General features: G+C 30.9%; 1 protein-coding gene across 10 annotated transcripts in view; it reads right to left on the bottom strand.

The window, feature by feature from the left end:
• The window catches only part of LOC130628896 (epidermal growth factor receptor kinase substrate 8-like), a 43,079-nt gene that overhangs the window by 9,033 nt on the left and 18,744 nt on the right, over positions 1 to 15,302 (bottom strand). For 8 of the 10 annotated variants that reach the window (XM_057441938.1, XM_057441945.1, XM_057441940.1 and 5 more), the window contains 9 exons: positions 9,916 to 9,960; positions 9,561 to 9,659; positions 9,091 to 9,264; positions 7,718 to 7,838; positions 6,917 to 7,002; positions 5,933 to 6,024; positions 5,251 to 5,379; positions 4,812 to 4,953; positions 905 to 1,044 (listed from right to left, as the gene is read on the bottom strand). In XM_057441938.1, coding sequence (XP_057297921.1) covers positions 905 to 1,044; positions 4,812 to 4,953; positions 5,251 to 5,379; positions 5,933 to 6,024; positions 6,917 to 7,002; positions 7,718 to 7,838; positions 9,091 to 9,264; positions 9,561 to 9,659; positions 9,916 to 9,960 — 1,028 coding nt within the window. Of the gene's footprint in view, positions 1 to 371; positions 470 to 904; positions 1,045 to 4,811; positions 4,954 to 5,250; positions 5,380 to 5,932; positions 6,025 to 6,916; positions 7,003 to 7,717; positions 7,839 to 9,090; positions 9,265 to 9,560; positions 9,660 to 9,915; positions 9,961 to 12,148; positions 12,412 to 15,302 lie in introns of those variants that run through there. The other 2 variants (XM_057441948.1, XM_057441939.1) reach the window with 2 other exon arrangements.

Below are 15,302 nucleotides of genomic sequence, written 5' to 3'. Positions count from 1 at the left end.
AGTGTAACATCATTGGCTGAATTACATGATTGGTTCTTTTTATTCCAGTCCTGGCTTCAAATTAAAATTTTAGAACGCGTTGTAACAAGACAAAATTAGATTTACTGTGACTGTTGTGGAGATAAAAATGGACCAATCATGCAAGAGAACCAACTATCCAAAATAACCAATCATTTAGGAGAATTATTGGTAATAGTATCCATTTATTAATTCCCAATTCTCTTGGGACGATATTAACCTCTTTGCTATGAATTAAAGATATTCTTACCTGTTGCTAAAATCAAATATATCATGCTAACTAGTGTTTAACAAAAAATTATTGTTTAATTCACCTAATTTTTAGAAATCAGAATAAAAATATATTTACTAACAAATATTGCTGCGTCATTTGGGTCGGTGTTGTGGGCGTCTTGGGAGGTTGTGGTGATGGAATAGAAGTTGAGTCGATGTGGTCATATCCATTTGTTTTCTGCTCGTCAAAGTGTGAGAAAGAGAGAGGGAGAGAAATGAACACATTCATAAAAAACTTTGTATGAATGTTCACCCTCATGGTTTCGCATTTAAAGAAGCAATTTTCTACTGTGTTTTTTGGCTACTGTTTTATTCAATAATTCACACAAAATTTATGCATTTATCCATTCGTTCATTCATTCATTTATTCATTCATTTATCCATTCGTTCATTTATTCAATATTTATTGTTTCAATATTTATCACTTCATATGTTTATAATTTATTTTGATTATTATTTTTGCGGTTTTTACCATTTTCACTAATTTAGATTTTATAGATTTTAACAGCAAGCACAAATTACACTTGCAAACTTTAAAACTTTACTGTCAAGATTTTTTAAAAAAATAACTGGTTATATATAAAACAAAAACAAAATAAAAAATAGATCATACTGCAAAATGCCACTGCTGCTGGTCGATCGAGACATGTTCTGTCTTTTCTCACGAGCTTGCTGTCCCAGCTGTTTGAATTTCATGGCTGCTAATATGACAGTGGATTTGGTGTAAGCTGCTTGTGCGGATGTTTTGCGGCCCTGTGCATGGTGATGAGTGTTCAATACGGTGTTTATTTTACATGATGATTGAGAAACATATGACATAATATGTGATGTATTAGGTAGATGTAAGAATATAGGATACGAATATGGTAGGCATCCCTGCATTGTATATGCAATTCTTTTATGCATATGATAAAAAATAAAAAGCAAACTCGATGGTTTTCAAGTACATAGGAATGAATACAGAAATGAAATATGTGAAGCTTTATATATGCACGTATGTTCACTGAATATGAAATCAGGGATTGTGAAGAGGAATCGCGTGTGAAGAGAAAGGAAATGCATGCACAATTTTTATGTTGACAAAGATGCACGCATATATACAACAAAACAACAACAACAACAACCTTAGAATGTCAACAAAAAACAACAACAGCATTAAACAATATTAACAAAAACAACAACAAAAACATTGAAAACATCAACAAAAAATAAAAACAAACAAGACCAACATTAAAAACAAGAACATCAAAAAAACAAAACAAAAAAACACATCACAAATAACAATAGCCCCGGGGCAGAGCCCGTAGCTTTACCTCACCCCCTCCACCCCCCTCCTCCAACTTTTTCCATTAGAAGTGATATTCAAGTCAAATAGCAATACCAATACATGCTGTGCACATGTGAAAATGTTCTGTGTTCATTGCGATCATCCATCAAAAGATGTATACAGAGCAGTTTTTGTACCTTGTTTCATAGTTCATCATCCCTTTTTGAGTTAAAAAGCATATCTTTTAATCACACATACAAACTCTTAAATATAAGCTTTTTATTGTAGAAACCTAAAAGCGAAATTATAGCATTTATAATGAACTTGTGCAAATTTAGAAAGCTTAAAGTTTTTCACGGAGCAAACATTCTGAATTCAGCCCGACTAACCAGGCTGAATTCAGAAATTGCGATCATATGGTAAAAACAGTCCACTTAACCGTGATCCTGGTACCAGTATGCCAAGATCTCAGTTAGGCAAGCATTTTTTTACTTATGGATGCAAAGCATTTTTTACAAGAAAAATACCACTAAGGCAGGAGCTCGGACAACAGGGGCAACCTGGTTTGACAGGTTGTTATTTCTCCATATGAACACCCCCTTAGGGAGAGTCAACTGTACAGACGAATTAAAAACATTGGGCATAGTTCGTCACTATTATTTTTTGTTTAGAGGCAAACATAATTATGATATAAGTTGCACACTTTGCCAAGACATTAACTTTTCCTTAAATCACAAAGAATTGAAAATAGCTGGATTTTCAATTCACATGGTGTGTATTATTTTTTTTGGTAATTTTTTCATCATTTTATAAAGATACTTATTGTTCGCATTCTTGTTTATGAAATTGATATGTAAATCAAAACAAGTTGATCAAATTGACACATATATAAACATGCATGGGTCGCGTGATCAGGATTGGAAAGCAAACCACAAAAAAATAGAAAAGATAAAGGAAAGACTCCTTTAGGGAATAATTGATGAGTTTACATTGTTGAAATCAAATCATTATATGTCCAGTATGTAAAAATGTACCAAAAGAGAATCACATCAAAACACAATTGATTTTTATCATCAGTCAGCTTTGATTTAAGGTGAACACTGTTGTTGTGTTGGAATGCCTTGGTCAGTTTTAGCTTACACTTACATAAAGTCTATAAGTTATCCAGATGTTCCTTTTCTATAACTCAGCTTTTTACTTTTAAGTAAGTTGCAATACAATGTATAATGTAGCACAGTAAAAACAGTAAAAGCAGTTTTCCCTTTCTTTGATAAACCAAGTTTACCAATAAGTAATATATGTTAGTGGCAATGAATCAGGTTCTGCTAAAAACTGTTCAGTTTTTTAACAATTTTTTTTAACATAAGGCTGACAGCACATACTTTTAAAATGTATTGTCTAATGGGAAAAATTAAGAGAAATAAGCAGAACACGAAAAAAAAGTTTTTTAGCAGTAAGGAAACCTTACCAGTGGGAATTGAAGGTTTTTAAAGGTTAATCTTGTTTGTATTGCAAATTATAGCATATGGTTAAAAACAACAACTGTTGACATGCCATACTTGACTTTGAGAAATTGAGTGTATTGCAATACTTTGATTAGTCAATCTGAAAGAAATACTTTTTCTTCATGCTATCAGGTAAAAATGTTTAACAGGTCGAGAAATTTTTCTTGAATTTAAACTAAGAATCGAATTCCATTTTTCTATGATGATGACAAAAATTACACAGAATAACTTTGCTGAGTTCTTGACCATAGTAATAGAAAAAATGGCTATATGGTTGCCACTCTTCCTGCAGCAATCTTTTTTGGAGAAGATGGCGGAATTGTTTTGGAGCAAAATTTAGAATGCTTTAAAGGTGGATGTCATAAGTGAAGAACAAATCACTGCTGCCAGATGTAACATTTTTCGCACTTTTAAAAACTGAAGAGATCTGAGAAAGGTTTAGAGGTGATCTGAGGAGGCTTTTTAAAATTGAGGAGATTTGCTAGTTATCTCGACTTGTTCGAACCCTGAACAATAAAACAACATTGATAGAAACAACAAGAACAACAACATACAAACACCCCAAATAGTACAACAATATCAACAATAACAAAAACATAACAACAACAGTAGGAATAATACAAAAACAAGAAACAACAATGCAACAAGTGACACAGAATAATTGTGCAAATGGGTGCATATTATTAAAAGTTGTTAGTCAGGTTATAACACCATGTATAACACCATGTAACAAATCATGTGACAGTAAGAGATGACATGGACATCGTGACAAGTGCAATGTATGACAGCAGACAGTGCTTTGTGCAACATTTAATGTTAATAATCATTTTAATTAGTTATATATAAATTAATATTTATTAAAAATAATAGAAATTTGTTATAAATAAAAAGTTCCTCTGAAAGACAGTCATTCCAGATGTTTAATTATAAAAAATGTCAAATACAATTCCTAAAAGTAGTCTTTTTGAGTGCAACTAAATTTGATAAACGCTTCTAAAGAGAAAAAACCTGGAGACAAAACCAACATTCAGATGAAAAGTAACTCGAGCTGCGAAAAAAGTTAATTATTATTATTATTCTACTCAATACTTTCTTTCAAAGGAACTTTCATTATGAGTTATTCTTTGTTATCATGCTTTCTGGAAGCATCTTAACACAGATCTTCTTTGTCTTCGTGTTAGTCTCGCTCATTCAAATTTGTTAAACAATTGTTGTTGTTAGTCTCATTCATCCGAGTCAGTAGGTGCTCTTTTGTGCGAAACACACGAGAGGTAAGAACATGAAAATACAAAACATAACAAAACAATGTTATTCATGCCATGACGAAAACTAGAGTACTGCATTTCCTCAGTAGAGTATCTCATACTGAACAAACATCAATTCTCAGTACCTAATAAATGCTAAAACCCAGTGCTAAAACATCTCTTGAAAAATTTTTCGAGGAATTAGAGTATACAAATAAAGGAAAGAGATATAAGCAACACAAAGCCTAAAAACTTTCATTTGGACTGTTTATAATGTCAATAGTAATATCTTTCCCTTAGTGCTATGGTTAGATATTTTTTCTAAATTGAAGAAAAATTAAAAGGGAAGTCCATTAGGTTCTTGTTTTTGCCGTCCCTTTACTTTGAATATAAAGTTATAGCTATTCCAAGAAGCAAACGTGGCACCTCACCAATCAAAACTAGAAATGGTACATGCAGCTGTGCAAATAATGAAAATTGAGTCAAAATTACATAGGGACATACCTGCATTCTTGCTACCATGACAGCTGTTGATTTGGCAGCTGCTCCTTGTTTCTCATTGGCTACAATCTCAGGTGGAATCCACCCGTCAATAAATATAGGTATGTACAGGTTGAAATATCTGTCTTTGAATCGATCCGATGATCTAAAAGTCACAAATTTTTGTCAAATTTCAAAATCATTTGAGGTAACAGTAAACAGTATTTTATTTCAAGATCAATGGATGGATAGCCATTCACGTAAAGTTTCCAATTGCTGCAAAATTAAATTTATTTAAAACACAGGATGTTAAATTAAATTATTGATTTTAGATGAAATGTTAACTTAGCTATCTTAGCTATCGATATCTTCTGTATAAACCCCCTGACATGTCGAGTTTGTAATCCAGTCAGTTAAACCAACCATATAAATCCAAATATCAGAACGGAACAGCATATCTTACTTTGTTAATGTCCAGTTTGGTCCAAGACTTTGCCAAAATTGATAATTTTTCGAATCGAGACATTGCTCGAGCAGGTCCACAGATGTCGCAGTAAGTAGTGGTTCAACAACCGGTCTTGCTTTTTCGATACTACAGAGGGAAGAAAGTATAAATAAAACACAACATCATTAGCACAAAACAATAACAATATCTTTTTATTAATAAAAAATTGGAAAACAATAGTATTGAATCTGAAAATAAATGGTAATTTCTAAGGCAACATCTTTAAGCACTTTAATACGAAATTGCTTCCCTTAGAATACATTTTCACTTTTATTATTGTTAAAGATCAATTCCATTTCCTTGTTGCAAATACAGCTGACACTTTTGCAGGCTTCCAAAAATATGTACCATATGTACGCAAATATTGCAGATGGGCCATTTACAGTCACTGAACTACTAAAGAACTTGAACTTGAAAATAATTTCCTCATAAAGCTGCCTTTTTAACAAAGTTGGTAAAAGGCTACAAGAGAAATGCTCATTCATAAAATGAGGACAAAAGTTCAGTATTTTATCAACAATAAAATAAACAAACAAACAAACAAGAAATAAACAAACAAACAAATTAGTTTACTTAGGAAATTTAATTATTCTTTAATGCCATATTTTGACAAACACTATTTAGGCATGGACACACTTACCCTGTTACTTTAACAATAATTCCAAGTGGAATAAACAGATAGTGCACGAGTTCAGGTGCATTTGGCTCATTTATATGGGGCTGTAACTTTCCCTACAACAAAATTAAAATTAAACTTAAAAAAGGAATATTGAAATTTGAAAGGGAAATTCTACATATATTAACAAATTTGACCTGTTTTGTAAAAAAATTATATAATAAAAAAATTGTTCAAAAAGCCTTCTGCCACTCTGGTTAAGAATAATTTATGGTTGTTGATGGTAATGGCCTGCACCTGTAATCTAGCTGTAATCTAGCTACCTTTTTATAAGTAACTGGATCAAAACTAGAAATTCTAAGCTACTCTATTATAACACAAGCAACAAATTATTTTGAATTGCTATTGTGTAACTTCTTTTATACAAATATATGGAACAATCCCCTTTTTCTGATTTAAAACCCAGGAACCGTTTAGTTTGGGTTTTTATTTAGGTAAACATTTGAGATTAAAACAAAAAATTGCACATGTTGGTTTTGGTTCAACCTTTCTCTTAAGCAGCATCTAAGAAAGGTTAATGTACATAAAGTACAAGCTCAGAAGTTAACGTGTATTTAATTAATGTCGGAAACAAAAATAGCAATGACAGAAATGTAGCGTGAACTTATTGCCTCACATTCCATACAATAAGGTTGTTATAGTTTGTTTCTGAATTGCTTAACGTCATACAGCAAACATATTTATCCAGCCACACTTTCAATGCAGACTTATTCCCGCAATGTTGGTGCGCCAAAGGTCATGTTTCACGAAGAAGTAAATAAGCAAAAAGGTTGAACTTAATAATAACAAAAATACGAAGCGAACAAAGGGGATTTCTTTAACAACAAGTAAAGGAGAATTGATATAAGGTATATATACTTTTCACTGTACAGTCCTTTTAAAATTAAAATTATGTCAACACTTTTACTCATCCTTCTTAAGATAACTGAAAATTATTACTTCACTTACCAGTAGATTTAACGCATGTTTAAATTTTTGATATATGTCAAATATTCTATGATCTGGTGGAGGCTGAGCCTGAAGTTGCAGAATATCTATAAAAACAATACAAAAGCGTTTTAATTGATGAATGCTTAATCTTTTTTTTACATAGAATAAGGTCCTGCAAAACGTCCAAAAATTAATTTATTTCTTTGATTCAAACAGCCAAAGTTGAAAAAACATATTGTTTGTCGATTACACTCAAAAGTTTTTTATTCAATTTTGGAATGTCTTGGATTTGGACCAAAAATATAAAACAGAAGTATCTGTGGATAAATAGTTTATAAGCTAAGCTAAAAATGCCAAAATAAAAATATTCACTCATTTGAAAAACGTAATATAAAGACAAACTAAAATTTGTAAAAAGTGTGGACAAAAGGAAAGGAATAAATATGGCAATTACAGGGCACTAAAATCCATGGCTACAATGTTTTTTTTTTGCTTTTATTGGTCCAAAGCTCTTTTAAATCAGAAAGTACAGTACGTCATATTTGAATTTGAGATTTCTCTAGGTTTTTTTTTTATTTTTATTTATATTCCTGAAGCAGGTAAGGATGACACCTTACGGAGAGACCTTGATACCTTTCTAATCCATTGAGAGAAAAAGATTTAAATCGTCAGCAGGAGTATGCACTGGGCAATTGACCATAAAAAAACATTCAAAAAAGTTTTAAAAATAGAAAATGTTCAAAATAATGAAATTGTCGAAATTCAAGGAGAACGCAAAACTGCTCGAGAACAGCATCACATAATGCATTTACAACATACCTTCAACTTTTTTCTTCTTGCTTCCCTTTTTCTTGGATTGCAACATTTTTCTGGCTTCGTTGATTCGTTTTAACATGACAACAAAGTTCTCAACTTCTTCAATACACTTGTTCAATATTTGCTGCAAATAAAAAGGTCTTTTCAGTTTATTTTAGGTCCACCAAATGAAACAGCGTAACATTTTTGTAATATGTTTATGCAACAGTAAATGTATCACATAATGCTTTCAAACTTCAGAATGCTATTTAGATTTGTCCACTGCAAAGAAAATTAAGTGGCAGCTTCAAACATTGTCTATTTTTCATTCAAAGTACATGCTCACATTCCTAGAATGCAGCTCTTCGTTTTTTTTTAAACAAAAGCAGATTGGACATTCTCAAATTAAAATATAACCTAGTCATTTAAACCAGCGAAAGATTCCACCTTAATTTTTTACAAATATTTGCAATCGAGTTTGCCTGTAACAGACGGACACATTTTTTCTTATTATTATGTAAGACTAGTTATTTAAACCAGTGGAAGAATCCACCTAATTTCTTAAAAATTTACTATGCTTCTTATTACATAACGGTTTGTTGTTAATTTCATTTAAAGACAGCCAACGAAATGTTTTAAACAAATTAATTGCTGTGATTTTGCCCCTACATTAATTATTTATAACAAAGCAAAGGGAATGCCCGGTGTTTTAAAACTCGTCACAGCAAATTAGAATACTACACTAAAATTTTTAATATTTTATTTTATACCCTAATTTGTTCTAGCCAATTAAAAAAGTAAACAAACTGTCATAAAATATAGAATATTTTTATAGATGATCTTTTATGGGCAATTTCAGAGAAAATTGCAGAAAATATAATTGACTTTGCTGGTCGCAGACAGACACAGCTTTCATATTAATACAATAGATTGTTATCTTTTTAATGCTTATTCTAACAAATGGTTTAATTAAGTTTCCACATTTTTCTTCACTTTTTATATCATCTTTTTTATGATTATGTTAGATCATAAATTTCTAATTAAGTACCGTTATTTAATTAAAAAAATTGGCAGCACACATACCAGACATCCCATATCATGTGGATGTATTTTAAAAAGATTACACTGTGACTGATCTTACTTATTTCCACAAATAAAACCTGATGAAGTTGCTATATTTTAATATTCTGGTTTCAAAACGAAGAACCTAGTAACAACTATGAAATAGTTGTAATAACAAAGTCTTCCAATCTCTTGTTTGTTGCATGCGAAGTAAGTTTCAGGGGTGTAGTACTCGAATAAATACAGTGCTTACGTTCTTTGTAATGAAATCTTTGCATAAAAAATTAAACTTGAATTATTATACTTTTTTGTTATAGAGATCCATGACAACTTACCACATCTCTGGTGATTTTAGCATCTTGAATTTGGGATACATTCCCTCCAGCAGACCCATTCATTTGCACTGTTGTGGCAAAATGACGTTCCGGTTTTTGAGGTGCTGTATTTTCGTTTGTTTGAAATGCTTCTACAGCTCTTGCAACTGCGTGTCTTTGTTGTAAGTTATATTCCTAAAAAACAGAAAAGGATATTGTCTATTTCATAATGTGTTTAAAATGAATGTGATCCCGATCCTTGGAGGAGGAAATATTTTGCTTAATCAAGAACTCATAGATTTTTCCACAGGTTAACAAATTTGTTTCTATAATACTGCTTCCAGCAGGCGCTCATTAGTTTACAAAACACCTTGCTAACTGTTCAGAAGAAACAAAAATAGAGTTTCAGAGTGTAACGATAAACAAAGGAATTAAGGCTATTGATAGACAAAAATGTTGTAATCTACTTTCTCATATTAATCACAGCTTACCGTTCTTGTTTGTTGAGATCCAGAGCTGCGTCTGTCTGATGAGCTTATCGACATAACCTCGGAACCACCATTTGAGAGTCCATTAGAAAGATTAGCGGCCTTTACATAACAAAAACATCACACACTCAGTCAACACCCTTGTAGAGGTGGTGAAGTGATTTGATCATATCAAATAATCCACACAAGATTCAACAAAGATTGGAGATTCAAAATTTCAAAAAATAATTTATGGCACGTTTTAAGATTTGAGATAAAATAGATAAATGGCATGCAAAGTGACTTGTAGGGATGATTTGTTTCAATATATTTTGATGTCACTGCAAAAATTTGGAAAATAAACAAAGGAGGCGCCTACCTTGAGTTCGCGCTGTTTGTTTATGACTTCACTAATGACTGTCGCCTGAAATGTAATATAAATATCTATTTGAGTCATCAGAAAAAGAAAACTTAACGCAATACAATAGTTCCAATAAATTATTATTTTGCACTGTGCTTCTTACTGATGAACTTTTTTCTTCAAAGTTGAATTTTTCTAGGTTTAAAACTTTTAATTATTATTTATTTATAACTCTTTAAAACTTTTAGTAAATAAGATTTATAGAAGTTTATTTAAATAAATAATAAATAATTGGTCCTTTTTTTTCTTACTTTCTTTATACGATTCTGTATGTTGAAATATTTATACTATAATAAAAACAACTGAACAACCACATGTTTAAGTTGCTTGCACTAAAGTAAACGCATACATACGCAGGTCCAAAAAATGTTGTTGAACGTACCAGAAAGTAAAGTTTATTCTTATAAAAAACAATTATATGGAAAATTGTTATAACAGAAAACAAGGCTGATATCTGATTTCAGTTCATCTTATTTTGGAAGGATAGCCAGCAATGTATTAATATCTGGCACAAAGATAGTAAAGAACATCATAATTACATTTTTAGTAAAATAGTGTTTTTGAAATGACAGCCAACCTAATCACTAATTACTGGACAAGTTACGAGGAACTGAAAACGTAAAATATCTTATATGTTGTTACTCTAACCATAAGAAATTACATTCACGTTGCCTTACTGTTTCATACCACTTCAAAGTCACATAAGAACGAACTTCAAAATATGACTAATAATCTTAAGTCCCAATTCTTTACAAAATAACAGTGTCAAATAACCTACAAAGTGCAAGAACGAGCACTTCTAGGTAGCCACTGGTCGATTTGAGCAATAAATTATTGTATATTTTGTTGTATGCTTCATTTAATACACAACTTTCAATCAACCCATCTTGCCTGCTACTTACTTGGTACAAGCTGTTATCATCACATGGAAATTTTATATTTTTTCATCAAGTGAATTAAAAGACAAAAACAACAACAACGTCATTTTAGGTCTGTAAATTTTTTATAAAACGAGGGCAATGTGGAGAATATAACTATCTTCTGGAAGAATCAATATATAATCTTATAAATAAAAACCTTTATTTTGTCCGCTGTTGTTAAAAAAAAAATGCTTATAGAAATGGCTTTTGCACACATAATATCCTCAATATTTTTGTATGCAAAAGCCTGTGCACTAATCAGAATTGAGCAATTAGTCATTCACGTTTCCATTAGCTGTTAAAAAATTAACTCCAGATGGAAACCAAGCCTTATTGTTATGTACAAATTGCTGCAGTTACTTGCATAAGAATAATACTAATACTAAAAAAAAAGTCAAAATATTTTTTTTTTGAGAGGTATCGAAAAGTACATTGTTAATATTAACTTCTGGAAAGCTTTTCATGAACAAAACCAGCAGACACAATACACACCAGTGTCAGTGTTGCTAGTGACAGATAAATTCTATTTACATTGTTTTTTAAACCATAAAGATTTGAGTTTAGTTCATATCAGGGAGATATTTATTTTTTTGAATCCCAGAAAAAATGTAATTCCTTTTTTATCTAAGTGCTATAGACAGAACAGGTATTCTAGGTGTAGCAAATAAAGGATAGTACCTTGTGGAAATTTGGTGAAAAAATAAGTGTCCACCCTGGCAAATAAAATAAGGCACACCTGCATGTTAGATACTTTAGTGGAGTCGTCAACACATTTGCAAAAAAAATTCATGTGTACACCAATGTGTTGTCATAGAGATCATCAAATTTCATATTCTGGAATTTTATAAAAAATATTATCTGTTGTTTAAAATAGCAGATGCTTTAGTTAAAAAATAAGTATTAGTTTGATTTGGAGGTTTGGTGCTTCAACAGTGGTTGTGCTTTTGCTGGACTGTATTCCGGTTATTAACGGGAACAGTGATTTAAGTTAAAAATGTTTTCTTTTGCAGACATGTTGGCGAACATTGCACAAACATTGTTTTAAAAAGTTGGATAAAAAAGACTCTACTGATCAGGCGTTATCTTTCGTTTAGTGACAAAGATGGGATTAATTTGACAGTGTTTTAGTTATCCAGAATTGCCAACAGACAGTTAACAGTCAGAAATAACGAAATACTTTTTGTTTTTAATTACACAATAGTAACTGATTTTATGAAAACACCCAGAGAGCATAATGGTTTAAAGGTAATGCATAGTAACAACGTACATACCGGCATTGGAGAATTGATTTCTCTCATAACATAGTATCTTCTCCTTGGTGGCAACATCATTAATAATGTTTAGAAATGAAAACTTGAAAACACAAAATCTTTTATACAGTTATTCGGCATATATAACATAAAGTGATGCCGTAAAGTGAAGCTATAACATTAACACTTTTACTGGATAATAATGTGATTAAAGAACTGGAAGTATTGCTTCTTCTTACCGACAAAAAGCCTTTTAAACTTTTTAAATTCTTAACACTTTGACGTAACAGAAACCGGCATACTTCAGCTTTGTGAAGGTGATAAAAGTTCCTTTTAAAATAACACATGTCCCGATCTGGTTATGTGTGAACTATTGCATAATGTTTACAATAGTGAATCATTTATAACTTTAGCAGGAAGTAATATTATATCAAATTAAGTGGGCAACGAATTTAAAACATGATTTTTTATGTACAAAAGTTTTTAGAATACAATGAATATGAAATCACTAGAAAGCTATAGAGTGAGCAGCAATAAAGCAATAGTAAAATTTAATTTTCGTTGTCAACTAAGTTTACTTCTCAGCTTGCATAAGCGGCCAACATGAGTAACATATTATATTGAAATTAGAAAGGCTGATAAGACAATGACTAATGTGCTCATGGACACTAACAAAAGAAGTAGAAAACAAAATTAAAAAATACACCAGAAACAGATTTAAAAAGTTCAGTCTCACAAAAAATGGATTCTAAAATGAATTCTAAATGAATGTTATTCAATATTCCTCACAGGCAAAAAAAAAATGCTAAATTGACAAATTTACAGCAAAAACAATCTTTATAATATTCAAGGTTGCTGGAAAGTTGTCAAAATCCTTGAAATCAAAAATGAGTCTCCCTACAAACATAGAAATAATCCCATGTGCATTCAAAACTCCCAGGGGTATACTTTAGATAAAAATATTTAACTATGCAAACTTTTAATCCAGAACATAAAACAAGAAATCAAAAATTTGTTTATTCAAATCTGTACAAATTACATGTTCCATAAGAATTTTGATTGAGATTAAATATTCCAAAAGAACAAAATATTAAAATAGAAGAAACTTTATAAATATTTTATCAGAATTTTACAATGACCTTATTTTAATAAAGTGTTATAAAATTTACTTGCATGTATAATTAATCAAGCTTGCCACTTCAGTTTAAACGGTCAGCCTCCAAATTTTAAAAATTAAATGAACATGATAAAATTGGGGACGTAGATTACAGCTAGACACATAATATAACCAGACAGCTGAGAAAAAAAACTAATTCTAATTTAGTCTGATATTGGTATTTTCAAGCAATAGACTTAATGTTTCTTCACTTCATTATTATGAATATTTATACAGGATACTTGAAAACACTGTCTTGCCTACCCCATTTCCAGCAGCTGTGGTAAAGGCACTTGCTAAACATGCCTGAGTTGTCGACCGAATCACGGCCTCTGTGATTACGAAGCGAAAACCATAGCCACTGTTTTCTCTTGATTTAAAGGGAACCCAAGGTGTAAAATGATTTTGGACGTATATTATAGAGGTTAAAAAGTTGATTAACAAGTCTTATTAAATTTTCAAAATATTCACATTTAAAGAATTTTAGATTCAATTATGCTGTGTATAATATACGCAGCGTAATTAAATCTGAAATTAAATCTAAAATTAATCAAATCATAATATTATTTCTTGAACATGATAGTCAAGTAATAGCAAATTTTGACATTTTCTGTCATCAGTAATTTTAGACCTGTGAAGGGATGTGCATTCAAACATAGATATTATAAAGTTGAATTGATTAACATAAATTTTTTTGCCAAAATGACACTCGTTTGCTTGTTCCAAGTGTTTTAATTTTGTTGTATTTTCTAATATGCAATGAAGATTTATGCAATAAATCAAATAATTAAACCAAAAAAAAAAGGAATGTGTGGGTGATATGATTATCAGATGATTTTAGACAAACATAACGAGAATTTTAAACCTAACTAATATATATACTAGCACATCACTGCTTTCACATTTGGCTGGCAGACAGTCAGACAGTCAGACAGTCAGACAGGCAGACAGACAGACAGACAGACAGACAGACAGACAGACAGACAGACAGACAGACAGACAGACAGACAGACAGACAGACAGACAGACAGACAGACAGAAAGCATTAAAACATAGATTTTTAGGTGATATCCTACATGGAGGAAGTTTTGTACGGTAAGAGAGAGAGGGGAAGAGAGACAGAGAGCGCTTTTAAAAATCAATTGATAGTTACTCTAAAAAAAGATTAACACTGCTAAAGAAAATTGTCATTCTGAGAATGTATCTTTTTGAGATATCCCAAATGCTGTTTATTTTTTAACAAAACACTGTTGATGCGCCATCATGTTCAACACATTCACATATATCAACAATCAATCTACTATTTCCCTTAAAAAACCAAGTGCATTTGAATAAAAAAGAGATTGTATTCTCACATCTCACGTTGCTGGAAGAATCATTAATACAACTCATCCCAATTAACAAAACATATAAAACAGCTTGTGAAGAAGTAGTATTGAGGAAGCACTAGGCTGAAACCACTAACGAGGAAACACAAATTGTAATTAATCAGAAGGAATGTTAGTAATTTGGTTGCAGTCGTAGATAGCTCATTAATGTCTGCACATAATAATTGCAGAGGGTGACATGTTTAAAAATCGTGACATAAAACTCAAAACAAATACTTAATTTTATTATTATTTTAGTACTACATTGTTATACAGTAATCTCTGATCAAAGGAAATGATTTTATTTAATTAATTTGAAAATTATTACAATCATAACCTAATTATTTTTATGGCGTTTTTCAAAGAAATATTATTTCTATTGATGGATGTTGACCCAAAACAGTTATATTCCGGTTGGAAAATTAAAATTATGTTAAAAGAAACAGCAACAAAAAAGAGTTTTGTGTGTGATTCAATCTGCTTCAGTAGCTAGTCCAATGTTTTTAATTATAACACATCGTATTTTAGTTAAAACGAACTTTTAAACAGTATTCTGTTAACTGTACATACATTTCAACAACAGCTTTTATGTAATGTTTTTCTCCTTTATAATTGTTTAAAAAAAAAATTGAAATTAAAAATAATACTAATT

The sequence above is a fragment of the Hydractinia symbiolongicarpus genome, chromosome 15 (genome assembly GCF_029227915.1).
Source record: "Hydractinia symbiolongicarpus strain clone_291-10 chromosome 15, HSymV2.1, whole genome shotgun sequence".
Taxonomy (NCBI): domain Eukaryota; kingdom Metazoa; phylum Cnidaria; class Hydrozoa; order Anthoathecata; family Hydractiniidae; genus Hydractinia; species Hydractinia symbiolongicarpus.
The sequence above is the reverse complement of the archived record's forward strand: the minus strand, read 5'-3'. Positions and strand labels throughout refer to the sequence as shown.